The sequence below is a fragment of the Syzygium oleosum genome, unplaced genomic scaffold, assembly GCF_021117445.2.
Source record: "Syzygium oleosum isolate NSW1041296 unplaced genomic scaffold, Sole_v2.1 Sole_v2.19, whole genome shotgun sequence".
NCBI lineage: Eukaryota > Viridiplantae > Streptophyta > Magnoliopsida > Myrtales > Myrtaceae > Syzygium > Syzygium oleosum.
This window is the reverse complement of record NW_026607503.1, coordinates 6,655,452-6,671,047: the sequence shown is the minus strand read 5'-3', so window position 1 is coordinate 6,671,047 and position 15,596 is coordinate 6,655,452. Positions and strand designations below refer to the sequence as shown.

The 15,596-nt window shown below is 41.0% G+C and overlaps 2 protein-coding genes across 2 annotated transcripts; both read left to right on the top strand.

Annotated features, from left to right (window-relative positions):
• On the top strand, positions 1-971 carry LOC130140495 (putative receptor-like protein kinase At5g39000). The gene has a single exon (XM_056320024.1). It carries the CDS (start codon positions 252-254, stop codon positions 828-830), a length of 579 nt encoding a protein of 192 aa, XP_056175999.1. The 5' UTR covers positions 1-251; the 3' UTR covers positions 831-971.
• An 863-nt stretch (positions 972-1,834) lies between these two features.
• Positions 1,835-4,823, top strand: LOC115674053 (receptor-like protein kinase FERONIA). The gene has a single exon (XM_030596375.2). The coding sequence runs from the start codon at positions 2,082-2,084 to the stop codon at positions 4,533-4,535; it is 2,454 nt and encodes an 817-aa protein (XP_030452235.2). The 5' UTR covers positions 1,835-2,081; the 3' UTR covers positions 4,536-4,823.
• The last annotated feature ends 10,773 nt before the right edge of the window (positions 4,824-15,596 follow it).

Sequence of the window (15,596 nt, the reverse complement as noted above, 5' to 3'; positions counted from 1 at the left end):
ATTATAGTAGAATATTGTGAAAAGATTTACCACTACGTTGATAAAATTGAAATCTTCAAAACTATATTGAAATATGTACAATTGGTATAGGGCTAATTAGTAATTTTCCCTCTAATCTTGTCTAGTCTTCCCTTCCCTCACCCCTTCCTAATTCCCAATGATTAAAACTGGTTCATCTTCAAGATTCTACCATCCTCGTCAACTTCCATTGATCGATTCAGCTACGACCCTCCCAGTCGTTAAACGGCGAGATGAAGAACATGAAACCACTTCTCTTATTCCTCTTCATCTCCATCTCGCTCGAAGCACTCGCGGTCTCGGCCACCGGCAACAACATTGACGCATACTCGCCGACTAATGATATCGCTGTCAATTGCGGCTCCCCCAGCAACTCATCTGTGTCCGACCGGACTTGGATCGGAGATGCCGCTGACGGTTCGAGCTACTCTCCAAGTGATGAAACTCGCTCCTCTATCATTGCAAGTGCAAACCGTTCATCTCCCTCCTTCCACAGCGGCATACCATACGACACTGCTCGTCTCTCCCGCTCTGAATTCGCCTACGCTTCTTCCCTTTCGACTTATCTCAACTTCCGCCGTGCCGATTCGTTCTTCTCGGTCAAGGCCGCCGGCCACACTCTGCTCCGCAACTTCAGCGCTTCCCTCTTTTCCAATTATAACGGCTCCATGAGCTTCCACAAAGAGTTCTGCTTAACTGTCGGACGTCCATTTTCTAGTGGATCGGACGTCCGACCTCTTGTGAAAACTGGCAACCGGCTGCAACTGGATCATTCGACGGTCTGGGCCCTTCCATCTCAATCTAACGGCTGACATTTGTGAGGATACGGCACTAGATTAAAACCTTAGAAGTCTCCGGCTAAGCATTGGTGGATTAAACCGGTGTAGGATACACCAAATGTACCTCAACCGCAGCTTGTTTCGATAGACTCAGAGGTGGGGAAAATTATCAAAAAAGTCTTAAATCTATTGCAATTATGTTAATTCAGTCATAAACCTTTTTTTTTTTGGGCTAATTGAGTCATAAAGATTTTGCGTTTGTGACAATTCGGTCCATCCGATTAATTTTGACTGGCCGCCACTGACATGGACGTCAGCCGTCCTATGTGGCGTGACCGACACTAACGCAAATAATTTTTAATAATATTTTAATATATTTTAGAATTTTTTATTTTTATTTTTTTCCTTTTCTTTCTCTTTCTTTTTTTTTTCTTTCCTTCTTCCCCTGGCCCGGCAACCCTCGCCAAGTAACGGTGAGGGCGAGCTCAACCTCACTGCCCTAGCCTCTGGCCGTTCGCCGGACCTCGGCGACTGGCCAGAGAAAGAAGGAAAGAAAGAGAAAGAAAAGAAAAATAAATAAATTTAAAAATTATCCACGTTAGAATTGGTCATACCACGTAAAACGGTCAGCATCCATGTAAGCGCAAGCCAGTAAAAATTTGTCGGATGGATTGAATTGGCACAAATGTAAAATGTTTAGGATTTAATTGGTCAAAAAAATATTTACGATTGAATTAACATAATTACGATAGATTTAACTATTTTTTGGTAATTTTTCCTCTTAGAGGAGGCTGCTAATACGTGAAGGTGACAGCAGTACCGTCCAAGCTATGGGGCTACTAATATGTGAAGGTTATAGCAGTACTGTCCAAACGCTAGCTGGTTCTTTTTTTTTTTGGACTGCCCGTTCCAACCCTTTGAATGAATCAAACCGCAAACACTTGCTACTACAAACCAAACCAATTTCTACGCGGAATTTTCGAGACTACAAACACTGGCCCCATCTTTCTAAGCAATGAAGCCTTCCACGAAAAGCGCACCCGAAAGAGTACAAACCCCGTTTGCTGATTTTCTTGCGATAGGCGAGGGCTCTACCTCTCATCGCAGATATTTTAGCGACGACTTTGGTCTTCCACTAGTCTTTGCCACTAGTGCTGGCCTTCTCTTCCGCGCTCCTTCCTAATTCCCCATGATTAAGACTGGTTCATCTCCAAGATTCCGCTCTCCTTGTGAACTTCTTTCCATCGATTCAACTGCGACCCCTCTCTGTCATCAAGCAGCGAGATGAAGAACATGAAACCGCCACTTCTGCTATTCATAGTCGTCTCCGTCTCGCTGGAAGCGCTCACGGTCTCAGTCACCGGCAACAACGTTGGCGCTTACCTGCCGACCGATGAGATCGCCGTCGACTGTGGCTCCTCCAGCAACTCCACTGTGGACAAACGGACTTGGATTGGAGATGCCGAGGAAGGTTCGAGGTACTCTCCAATTGAGAAAACTCGCTCCTCTATCATTGCAAGGGCAAACAGTTTAGATCCCTCTGTCCTCCTGGTCCCATACTACACTGCTCGCCTCTCCCGCTCCGAGTTCGCCTACACCTTCCACGTCACCACCGCAGGGCCCAAATTCGTTCGCCTCCACTTCTTCCCTTCCGATTACCTCAACTTCCGCAGCACGGATTCTTTGTTCTCGGTCGAGGCCGCCGGCGTCACTCTGCTCCGCAACTTCAGCGCTTCCCTCTTGGCTGATTATACCACCCCGCGAGCCTCGAGCTTCTATAAAGAGTTCTGCTTAACTGTTGGAGAGGACCAGCTATTGAACATAACGTTCACTCCCAGTCCTGGTAATTCAGACGCTTATGCTTTCGTGAATGGAATCGAAGTCGTTTCCATGCCCTACAGTCTCTACTACAGCACGACCGTGTTCGGTACCACTGATGCCCTCGCAATGGTGAAGCGCTTGAACGTCGGAGGAAATTCTATTGATTCAGCCGGTGACACGGGAATGTACAGGACCTGGGACCCAGATGACGACTATGTGACTTCTTCGTACCTCGGAGTTTTGCCGGTTAACACGAGTATCCAACTCAGTTACAGTGACCAAGTGCCAAATTACACGGCTCCAGATCCCGTGTACAAAACGGCAAGGACTATGGGAACACTCAAAAGAATCAATCTGAGCTACAACCTCACGTGGTCCATCGAGGTGGATACAGAGTTCTACTACTTGGTCCGGTTACACTTTTGCGAGTTCCAGATAGAGATAAATAACCCCACAGATAGGGTTTTCGAGATCTTCATAGATTCACAACTGGTCGAGGGTCGTGCGGATATCATTAGTTGGAGCGGGAAGGGCGTGCCCGTCTATAGAAGTTATGCAGTATACATGCATGGCGGCCAAAAGAAAAGAACCAACCTCTCGGTCGCGGTGGGCGCGCTTCCAGATGGTTATACTCTTTACTCTGATGGCATCTTGAATGGCCTCGAGATATTCAAGATCATCAATTCAGACAGGGATTTCGCCGGGTTGAACCCAGATCCAGTCCCAAAGCCGGTGCTTTCACCGGCAAGCAAAGCATCGTGGAACCACAGCAAAACAGCAAAGATCGCCACCATTGCTGGCATAGCTTCGGGCTCCGCCTTGCTCTCACTCCTGGCTTTCTTCCTTTACTGGCGACGAAACAGAGCAAAGGATTCAACCTCAAGCGACGCAAACAAGTCGGCGAAGACCCAGAGGTCATCCCTGCCGTCGTATCTGTGCCCCAACTTCTCCCTGGCCGAGGTCAGACGGGCCACGAGCAACTTCGACAAGGCGTTCATAATCGGCGTTGGCGGGTTTGGCAATGTGTACAAGGGCTATGTCGACGGCGGGGCCACCCAAGTGGCAATCAAGCGGCTGAACTCGGGGTCACAGCAGGGCCTCCACGAGTTCATGACCGAGATTCAGATGCTCTCGCAGCTGCGGCACCTCCACCTGGTCTCCCTGATCGGGTTCTGCCACGATGCGGGAGAGATGATCCTCGTGTACGACTACATGGCACGTGGGACCCTCCGCGACCACCTATACAATACCGACAATCCCCCACTCCCCTGGAAGCAGAGACTCGAGATCTGCACGGGCGCCGCGCGTGGGCTACACTACCTCCACAGCGGTGCCCAGCACACCATCATACATCGCGACATGAAGACGACCAACATCCTGCTCGACGACAAGTGGGTTGCCAAGGTGTCCGACTTTGGGCTCTCGAAGGTCGGGCCCACGAGCGAGTCCATGACGCACGTCAGCACGGTCGTGAAGGGCACCTTCGGGTACCTCGACCCCGAGTACTGCAGTTGCCAGCAGCTGACTGACAAATCCGACGTGTATTCCTTCGGCGTGGTGCTGTTCGAGGTGCTGTGTGCGAGGCCCGCCGTGAACCGGACGGCCCCGAAGAATCAGATCAGCCTGGCCGCCTGGGCCCAAAGCTGCTGCAAGAGCAGGACTGTCGAAATGATCGTGGACCCGCACCTGAAGGGGGCGATCGCCCCCAAGTGCCTCAATAAGTTCTGCGAGATCGCCATGAGCTGCTTGCAGGACGAGGGGGCCAACCGGCCATCCATGAACGACGTTGTGCGGGGCCTCGAGTTTGCACTGCAGCTACAGGTGAGCGCGGACCAGGAGGTGATAGACCACGTGGGTAAGTCCGGGCACGATGGCGATGACGTGGCTCCGATCAGTGGTGACAAACGCAAGCGATGAGTTGTTCAGCAGTAAGGCAGCTGCAACAAGCCAACAACGACCAGTAGCGGTGGTGTTTATGATGAGGATACGATTAGTTATGATTCGGAGAAGTTGCTGTCCGGGGCTGTCTGCTGTGAGATTATGAATCCCCAAGCTCAATGGGAGAAGGGCATTCCAGTTCAACTATTCCTGCTTTTTTCTTGAAGTTGATTATGGCAAGGTTTTGCTGCGAAATATCGAGCATGAAATAGTGTCATTCTATTTTTGCTTTGGGACAATAATTGTAACTTACGAAATGTCTCTACACGTATGAGTGTCACAACCCTCCTAAAGCACATTCGACGATAAGGTTGGGGACACTTTGAAAGATTTAGAAGCGTTACCAATAAGATGGTTCGAATGGTCCATTCATTACGAGCGCGGATTCTCCCAACCCCTTACCTTGCATGACATTGGACATTTCAGTTTTTAAGTTCTTTTTAGCCTATGGATTTCTAGGAGTTGGCACAAGTAGATTGGCTAAAAACCAATTAAGACACGGGAGTGTCGTCTTAATTTCTACGCAACCAGAGATTGAGCCGAGGACTTGTTTACGTAATGTTCCTATTAGCGCTCTTTTGGTATCTCTAACTTGAAATGATGTTTTATCTAAGTGGTCATTCACTCCTGATTATCATTTATGATCTTAAAGGTATCAAAGCCAGTAACTGAGCAAGCAAATGTTTTTGTAGGGTTCATTATGTTCCTAAGCTAATCCTTTCTCCAACCAGAAAAGAAATTAACAGTCAATTTATTAAAAGGTGGTGCAGTAAGTAAACACTCAAGAAATTGAAAGAACTTCTAAAGTAGATGCGAAAATGGAAAAACCTGATACAAGTCAGAATATTACATAGCCTCGTTAGAGCCTCGAGACAGGATCCATCGGAAGCTTGGAATTTAGAGACTAATCCTATCTAGAGTGAGCCTAATTCTAATCATTTCATTAATGGTGATCTAAACTATCCTAATCATTTCTTAAAAGTGACGGTAAGTCTAATTGGTTTTACTAGCTATAGCCTATACTAATTATCCTATTAATGTTTAAACTAGCCCAATTAAGACTATTCTAAACTAATCTAAGCTAGACTAGATTAAGGACCGCCACATAACATCGGGAACTCCGGTCATCGGATTCAAGCTCTCGGCCTCCTCCTCCTTGGGCGCCGTCTTCGACCACTACTTAAGGGTGTCCGTTTCATCCATTCAACCAGTCAATCATTCGAAGGCATAACATGCACTCAAGCAAATCAAAAGATTAGCAAAGTTCACTCAATCGAAAATTGATATCCTCGGTTTCAGCTTTGGAATTACCCATGCACTTCGATTTTCCCAAGTCACCTCTCACTCAACTAGGGTTTTATTGATTAAGATTAGTAATAATTGGCCTCCACTTGTGTTCACAAAGCAATAGGCTAGTACCACTAATCGCTAATTAATTCTAATTATACCCACTAATCTACCCACCGATCAACATGCGTCGCAAGCCTAATCATACATCTAAAAATCACATGCAAAGCTTAATTAAGCATTCAATTAGGCCAATTGGCCTTGTGAAGCAATCAATCAATTAGTAAGCCATAAGATCACTTATTCAATTATTAGACTGATTCTAATCACTTACGTTTTGAATCAATTAAGTGACTCAATGACTTACCGATTGAATAATTCAGATATCATTAAAAAAGCTTAAGATGTGTAGTTTAATGTTCATTGAAGACTCTTCGCCCAAATGTAACCCGAACAACCCGGAAATAATTTAGACCCGCTGCCCTGAAATTGACCAGGCTTTGACCCGATTTTGAAAAAAATGCAGGCAAAATAACAAACTAAGTCAAAATGGTTTGAAATTTTACATGCAGTTTGTCCTAACTGTATACTTTGACTTTTATTCTTTTGCTTTTTGCAGATAAACCCTTGAATTATGCCAAATTTGCAGGTTTCTTCCAGGTATTATATTGCAAATAGTTTTGTTGTCCGAATTGACCGTGTCTGATATTTTGCACTTAATGACCCCTAAATCTTGCTTAAATGACCTCAAGCTTACCAGTCTAGCAATTAAGACCCTAATAAACAACGTTCCAGTTTTGATTTTTTTCCAGAAAAGGCCTCCTACTATTTTATTTTTGCAAAATAAATTCGGAACAAACTGAGATCAGTTTTTTAGATCAAGTGCAAACACTTTTTGCTACTTTGTGGATGCGAATTTTTGGATCAAACGAAGTCAGATTTTCACAAACTTTATATCGTTGGAAAGCTCTCGATCTCAGCAAATAGCGATATCTCACAAGATTTTTCGAAATTATGTCGACAAATTCCTGTACATCTACAAACACAGAGAGGTCAGAATCACTCCGAATTTCTAGAAAATCTATATTCATCATCAAACTTGCAATCAAACGCTCTCGTGCATTCTCATGCATATTTCCAGCAATCATAAGCACATTCAAGTTACATTCATCGTCATTCAACAACATTCATCATGTTCTTCACTGATCACCTAAAACATTCATTGGAACATGCTTGATCATCATCGAATCAACACAGAACTAGCTCAAATTGACATATGTTCAACTAGTGACCGATCTAAGCATAATCAACATAAAAAAACATGATTGATCACCTATCTATAGGATTCAGCCGAGACATGCAAGGGGAAAATGAAAGCACAAACTCAAACAACGAACATACTAAACTAGATTTCTAATTTGATCATGTTGACATGCAAGTTCTAAGCTAGATTAACATGCTATCACCAAAATTAAAATCAAAATCGCATAAACATGAGGAGTTTATACTTGAATTTCCTAAACATGCAACCTAACTTGATTTCTCGGAAAATTAACCATCGATGAGCCTATTTCATCACAATTCACATTGAAGTTTGATTATAGATTGAAGTATAGACTTCAATTTTTTACTATAATCATGAATGATCCGTGATTGATCGTGTGAAATGGATCATTCAAACGCTCTTTGAAACCTACCTCGGATTATGGACTTCGGCAAGCAATGGAGGAAGATTAGCCAATCGGTGGAACTCCAGTGAGCCTTAAGGTAAATGTTGACCACCTTGAGACTATGAGGAAGTCGGAGGTGGTGGTCACAAGGCTTGGTCACGATTTGGACACCGTCGGATGGCCAAAAGAGCGTCGGAATTGGCCGGCTTCACCATCGGCATGGAGATTGGGCTTCTCGGCCAAGAGAGAGAGAGAAAGAGAGAGAGTGTGTGTGTACAATCTGAAAATGAATGTGTATTTTTAGGGGAGAGAGAGAGAGAGAGAGAGAGAGAGAGAGAGAGAAACTAGTTATATATGGGGTTTTTTGGAGGGAAATTTGAAAATGGTTTCAATTTAGGCCTTTTGATTGATCTAAAGGCTCACAATGACTCCTTAATCATTAAGCAAACTCCTCATTGGTGAAAATGCATGACATGGATTGATGATGTGCCACAATTGATGGCCATGATCAAGATGTTAATGAATGGCCACGATTTGTTATTTGATGACAAGGGTATTTTCGTAATTTTCTCTCAATGGCGATGTTGACACCTAAATTTTAGCGACCATTTAGTCGTAATTTGTATAGAAAATTAGGGATTAATTTTTTAACCCCTAAACAAAAAATATTAAAATTGCATAGCATAGAGTTTAAGTTCATATAGGTTAGTTGCATTCCGCATCGGACCGGCGGTGGCGAGAAAGCTGAAAATTCATCGCGTAAACCGAGCTCGAGCACTCGGTTCACTCAAGGGATCAAGGGCCGGGAATTACAAGTCAAACGGGCTCGGTTGTTTTAATTTGAGTTTAATTCAGCCCATTATGCTTAATTAAATAAAAGCCCAAGTTAAATCAGCCCATTTAAATTAAATTAAACCTAAGCCCAAGCCTAAGCCCATTAGGACTAGGAAGCCCGGTTAATTAACCTAGGGTTGCGATATAAATATGTCGTTATGCGTCATAATCAGGGGGGCTCTCATAATTTTTCAAATCGGATTTTTAGAGAGACACGAGAGAATTTTAAGAGAAAAAGAGAGAAGAGAGAAAAGAGAGGAGGAGTGCCCGCAGCCGAGTTGCTCTTAGCTTCGCCTCGCCTAGCCTTGACGCCGACGCTGCTTTGCTGTGCTGACCCCCACGACACACGCTGTTCGTCCCAATTGAGGCTTACTGCCGTGTGACCAAGCCCAGACGAGCCCCCCACTCAACCGAGACGCTGACGGGCTGCTGCCCCGACAGACCGTGGTTTCCTCTTGCATCAATCACGTGAGCAGCTCCTGCATCACCAACGATCCGCGATCTGCTGCTTCTCCTGTGCTGCGAACAAGCACATCAGAGGGTTGGATTTGTCTTCTTCTGAGTGTTGTCCAGATTTGATAATAACATTGTGGGCTTTGTGATTGTATTTCATGCAAGCATAAGGACAGTGGGCAAGGAGATCGTGAAGAGTTTGGACGTGTGGCAACTATAGACATTGGGGTGAAGAACAGACAATAGAATATCGCGCTACCGTTTGTGAACCATCACGCCTCCATCGGCCGTAAGTCATCCACCGGGGGGCATCTTTAGCCGCGACGTTGACGAGTTGCTTGTGATCCACAGTCAAACACCCCACATCGTGAGTAGTCCCATCATCAAGCACAGCCACCGTTGCCGCTTCATTCGTGAGCTCGGAGCCTAGTCGAGCCGCCCTACCGTGCCGAGCACCACCGCGAGCGCCATCGTCGCCACCACCGCGCGCTCCACCGCGCCCGTCGCCGGACGCCACCGTGAGCCGCCTCGCCGACGCCGCGTCGCCCGTCGTCCGAGTCCGATCTCGATCCGCCACGAATTCGAATTTGGAAGTTATCTGCAAATTAGGTAATTCAACATTATCCGATATTTTCAGAATATTTAATTTCCTAATATGGGTGTTTGAATATTTCATGAATATCATGTGGATATTTAGATATCTTAGGATAATGTTCGATATATCCGCAATATTTTTAAATATTCAAAATTAGGAAAACTTCCTAATTTAGCAACGTATCTGGACGACTATCTGACCTTATCCCTAAGGTTCGATACGCGGCGATACGAAAAATTATTATCCTATCCATAACCATTTGGGTACGATAATGATTTTTATCCGCTTTCCAAATTTGAATAATCGGCTTTCTGTCGATATCTATAACCCTATAGATATGACCGATAGTTTGATTTTTGTGCCTAATCCGAGTTTGAAACAAATATGGCGGATCGCGTGGACGTTTTGAATGTGGTTGCTATCCTTGTTTATTTAATTGCTTTCCTTTTTCAAATAAACAGAAAATTCAAAAAAATATTAATTAGATTTGAATTAGAGTTTTTGCATGTCTAGGAATCCTAAATATATCTAGAAGATAGAGTAGTTACTTAATTTAAATTAGGACTTGAGATGATTTATTTCCTAGTTTAAATTAAGTAATATTCTAATCTTAATAGATTATTTAGGTTATTTTATTATTTCGAATTTCCATGAAAATCCCAAAAAAAGAATGAATTGTTTTAGGATAGATTAGGATAGATTGTATTCTTAATTTAAGTAATTCATTATTTCGAATTTTAACAAAAATCCTAAAAAGAAATCATGCTAGGGTAGATTAAGTCATCATAGTTTGCATGTTAATTTAGGCATTTTTATTATTCCGAATTTAAATTGAGAAAATACCAAAAATAATCATTCATCTTGTCATTAGAAATAGGTCATGTCGTCGCACGACATATAGTTTGCATGCTAGGTTGCATTAATCGCATGTCATTTTCGCATGTCATTGCATGTAGGCTAGATTTCATTTAAATAAGTGAAAATCCAAAAAAGAGAAATTGAGTGAACTGCTTATTAATTAGAAATCATATTAGGATTGATGATGTGATTTTCTAGCTAACAATGCAGATGCTTACGTTGCTTCGAGGTAAGTAATTCTCCCAATCTTGCAATTTATTTAATGTTTTGATTTCTGGGTGTTAAATTGGTGGTTTGCGCACTCGCATGAACACCTCACATGTTAGTAACTAAGTTGAAATGGATCCAAACTACCTGCCAAAACATTTTTGAAAAGAAAAGGTACCGAAAGGGCGGTAGACCAGATCTAGCGTAATCAAGTCCCCGGGCTTAGAATCTCTGGTTCGTAGGAATAAAACATATCTCCCTATGTTTTATTTAGGTTTCTAATCAACCTACCATAAATTGATTAGTGGCGACTCCAAGCATGAAAACTTTTGCATGCTAAAAACTTAAACCCTAAGTTGCGAATTGGTAGGGCTTGGGAGGGCCCGAGTTAGGCTTAGTCTTAATAATCCATTAGCCTGAGAGGAAATTTTAGGTCGCGACAGGCGATTTTATGATTAATGAAATCTGAGAGAGGGCTGACCGGCTATGGACTGGGTAGAGCTAGGCCAATCGAGTGAAATGGGCCGGATTGACCCGGTCAACCCGTAACTTCCCGATCATCCAATTTTGCTAATTTCTATTCTATTGGCTCACCTGTATAACCAATTGGTCCAATTGAAATTTTATTGGGCCTCGACCTAATGATTTGGGTTCAATTTGGTCAAATTGGGTCGGCCGACTCGACTCGAATCGGATTAACTGGGCTTGATCAAATTGACTTGCCATTTTCCAATTGTTCTAGTTCCCCTTGGATTGCATTATGTGCTTGGCTATTTTACACAACTGAAGTTTAATTGGTCAAATTGGGCTTTGATACATACAACATGGGTCAAACCGAATTAAGTCAATTGGCTCGACCTCTCTTGGTCCTATCGATCACTGATTCGCTATTTTGGTCAAATTAAGCCAATTGTAGTGATTTTATTAAAATTGACTTTGGAATTGAAATGATTGTACTTAATCGGGCTCAAATTAGGTTGATCGGCATTGCTCATGAAGGATTGATCATGACCCCCAATTGGTGCTCAAAAATAGGCCAACTCATCACAAGCTTGGAATCTCAAAATTGGCTTGACAATTGAATGTGTTATGACCCTAAGATCAAATGTTGTGAAGGAAATTATTCTAAAAAATTGTCTAGAAATCATTGAAATTTGAATTTGGCCGATCGAAAGTCAAAATTTTTGGTATGGTTGAAAAGTCCATTCTCAATCGATTTTTGTGAAATTGATGAATTGTAAGTCTAATTAAGCTTGAAAAGGAGTTGAATTAATGGTTTTTTAATTCTTTGAAAATGTTGACCAGAGGTTGACTTTAGGGGTTGACCAAAAAGTCAATTCTAAAAACTTCCTTGGATTATTGGTGAAATTAATGTCTTGGTTTAGATGGAATGCTACGAAATTTAATTTTTTTTTTTTGGGAAAAACACAAAAATGACACTTTCTAGCTAAGAAATGGTTCATGTCACGATCAGGACCCCTAATCTTGAATTTTACCTTTATATGACTTATCGGCTAAAAATTAGGTATCAACAATAAGTTTGAGTATATTTCTAAGCAAAAAAAACAAAACAAAATCTAGTCATCAGGAATGTGCGCAAATTCTGATCGTTGTTAGATCGGGATAAGAATGCATGGGAAGAGCTTAGTAAGAATTGATAGTCCCATATTCTTGGGTGATAAGTGACGAATATCAAGTGATTTTCAGTATTGAAGTCCTGTAATCAGGCTTGTAGCAAGATTAGTCCACCTAAATGCGTTCCACATTCTAGGAGAATTGCCGACTTATCGCTCCAAAAAAAGGTCATCGAACAAACGGAAACGATTGTCTATCGGATGAGGGATCTTCCCGATTCCAGGAAAGCCCTATCTTAGCTTTCGTTTTTTTCTGTGGAGAACATATATATGATATGATAAAAATGGTAACTGGGTTTCAGATACTATATAATTCAGAGTGTTTTTCGTTCAGCTAATGCTCGAAGAAGAGTTATAGATGAGAGAACCCCCGAGAAATAGTAGGGCAACTTACGCACGAGATAGCAGACAAGAAAATTTTGACTTATATGAAACATTGTTCCAAAGAATCAATGAAACTTTCACAATTTATAGAGCTATACCAAGACAAGAAAAATTTGACTTATATGAAACATTGTTCCAAAGAATCAATGAAACTTTCACAATTTATAGAGCTATACCAAGAATACACGTATGAATCAAATTTTAGTTATGAGTCTACATAGAAAGGACAGACGACCCAATTTAGAGAAACCATCTACGTTGCTGCTTTAAGAATGTACTTACAATGTGAAGTGAACAGGATAGGGGGAATGCTACAGAGTAATATCAATAATCTATTATTGTCAATCAAAAGACAAGTATAGGCTATGCTAGAATCTCGGCCAGACATCTAGGCATTCACAAAAAAATTGTCAGACTGAGGATAATTCATGATGTAATAAAAGGATGTTCAAGAGAGACAAGAACGGGAACAAGGACATCCAAACAATTCTACTCATTTTATAATGCACCTTATAATTTCTTGCAGATGCTATGAGACTTGAAGCACTTCATACAATTTATCGTGATGAGCATAATGAAAATGAAGTACGAAGAGACAAAGCCGACGGTCACACAAAGACGCCATTTAATCGCAAAAGAAGGGGGACCGAGAGTTTACAATGTGCACGACGCCCTTTCAGTGCGAAAGAAGGGAAGCGAAGAGTTGAGATGTGCACAGATCGCATTGGCATTGTAATATTAGGGCGAAGTTATTAAAATAATAGCAGAAGCCCTAGTAATTTCATAGGAGTCAAACCCACTTCTCTTTAAATCTGCAGTTGGCGCTAAACAAAGAGAAGAAAAGGACTCCGGCAAAAACGAGAAATGCAAGGAGGGAGAGTTGGACGTTAAAACCATTGGAAAAGAGGAAACGTAGAAAAGAGTGAGAAATTTTTGAGCGTATATGTTTCGGATGTCCCGACAAGCCGAATCAACTTCATTTCGAAATAACTAGTAAGAATTCGAGCCCTTTATTCATCTAATTGGAGCCATAATTAAGTCATAAATTCAAAGTCATGTAAATTTTGAACTGCGAGGTTCGATTTATGAGTTGTTAAGCTGTGGAGTTATATGGAAATGATAGTTTAGGGCATTGTGGAGCCATTGGGTTTGACGAAAATCAATTCCGAAGTGCAGTTTGACTAAAATGAATTTTTAAAGTTTTACATGCGAGTTACACGTAACAGACAAACGTATAACCGGCAAACATGAATGTTCGCCATAAACAAGTTTCTTCGTTAGTGCACATAAGTCATTTTATCGATGAATAAGCATAGTCTAGTCAAGTCGTTAGTTAAAGTAGAGTTTTACTTGGTTTTGATATCGTTTTTCGGTTAATTGATAGAAATACGAGTTCGTCAATATGAGTAACCTTTGTAGGTTGGCTTTTAGCTTTACCAGGTGAGTGGTACTTATCTCTTTTTTTGGTTTTTTAAAACTCATGTCAGGAAAATGATAGAAAAATTATATTATGAATTAAAGATGCATCCCATGGTTTGATATTTCTTTGAAAAGAAAAAGTGGTACTTAGAGCATATTGAATGCATAAAACTAGATCGCGCAATTACTACCATTTTGCATATTTTAAAAGGCAAGATATCTTTGATTATAGTTTGAATCGATTGAATGTGGATGATTTGTGAAACCTTTTACGAGAGAATTATGAAAAGTTCTTATATTATGAATTTGATTTACGAAAGGTAATATGTTTGATGAATTGAATCATAAATTTTATATGATTAGGTTAGTGAACTTGAGTTTCGAGATGGATTTTGAATGGTTATTGGAGAATAGTGTCAGTGCATTATGCTCATATCGCTATGATTAGTACCTATTGAGGGATTAGGACACCCTTCAGGGCCAAACTACCTGCTGATATAGGTAGAGACCTAGTCAATGGGGAAAATTCAATCGCCTTTGTCACTGGTATTAAGCGTGACCATAGTTAGATACTACGCATTAGATTAGTCAATGAAATGGACCATTAATATTTGATTTGATAGAGATTGATCAATGGAATGAACCATTGATGGTTGATCTGTTATTGTTGAGTTGATATTATTGATTGATCCAATATTTAAAAAGTTTTATTGAAAATCCACTTTTGATTTTGTATGTATATCACATACTAGATTTGGGATTGATGAGTTATGATATCATTTTATAAAAATGCATAGTGAATGTTCGATCTGCTTAGAAGAGATGAACCACTTCCTCGGTTGTGATTGTTAATTCCACTCATCTTACTTGTTTCTCAAGTTTTTCAGCTAACCGCAAGCAGAACGAGAGCGTTTATGTTATCAGCGGAACATTTTGATAATGAGATTTTTTTGTATGAGTTTTTTTTATGTCTAAGTGAACCTCTGAGTTTAGTTGTAAGTTGGAAATGTACATATTGTTTTGATGGATTTTATAAACTCTAATCATGTAATCAGATGATCCCTTTATCAAATATATGGATGTATATATTTCGATAACAGATATATGATAATTATATTTGAGACTACGCCTTTCGGGTGGAAGGACCACCATGTCATTGCCCTGTAACTGTAGAGTTGGGGGTGTAACAAGCATGACACCCCACAAGTTAACAACTATTTTTCATCAAATAAGCAAAAAATATTTTGATTGGATCAATCAAATAGACAAAGGTTATGAGAGGTCTTTCGTTGATTATGGACATTAAAGTAAATGGCTTGAAAGGTAAAGAATTTTGAAGTGCCGGTACCAGAAATTATTATACATTCTACTTGCATTTGAGTGAATAAATTTTATGTAACATTATATAATTATTAAACTGGTACACTGTAATAAATTTATCTCAAATTAATTTTTTGAACCAAAAATCCCAAACTGGAACACTTGTGACATATTTACTCCAAACTAATTTTTTGACTACCAAAAACCCCAAACTAGTACATTTGTGACAAATTTACCCTCCATTAAATTGGATTAATATCACAAAAAATCACAAATTGGTAAACCTGTAACAAACAAAGGGATCAAACCCCAAACTGATACACTCGTCAACTGTCACGTGTCATCCAACTCAGCAAGTTGAAGGTAAAATTTAATATAA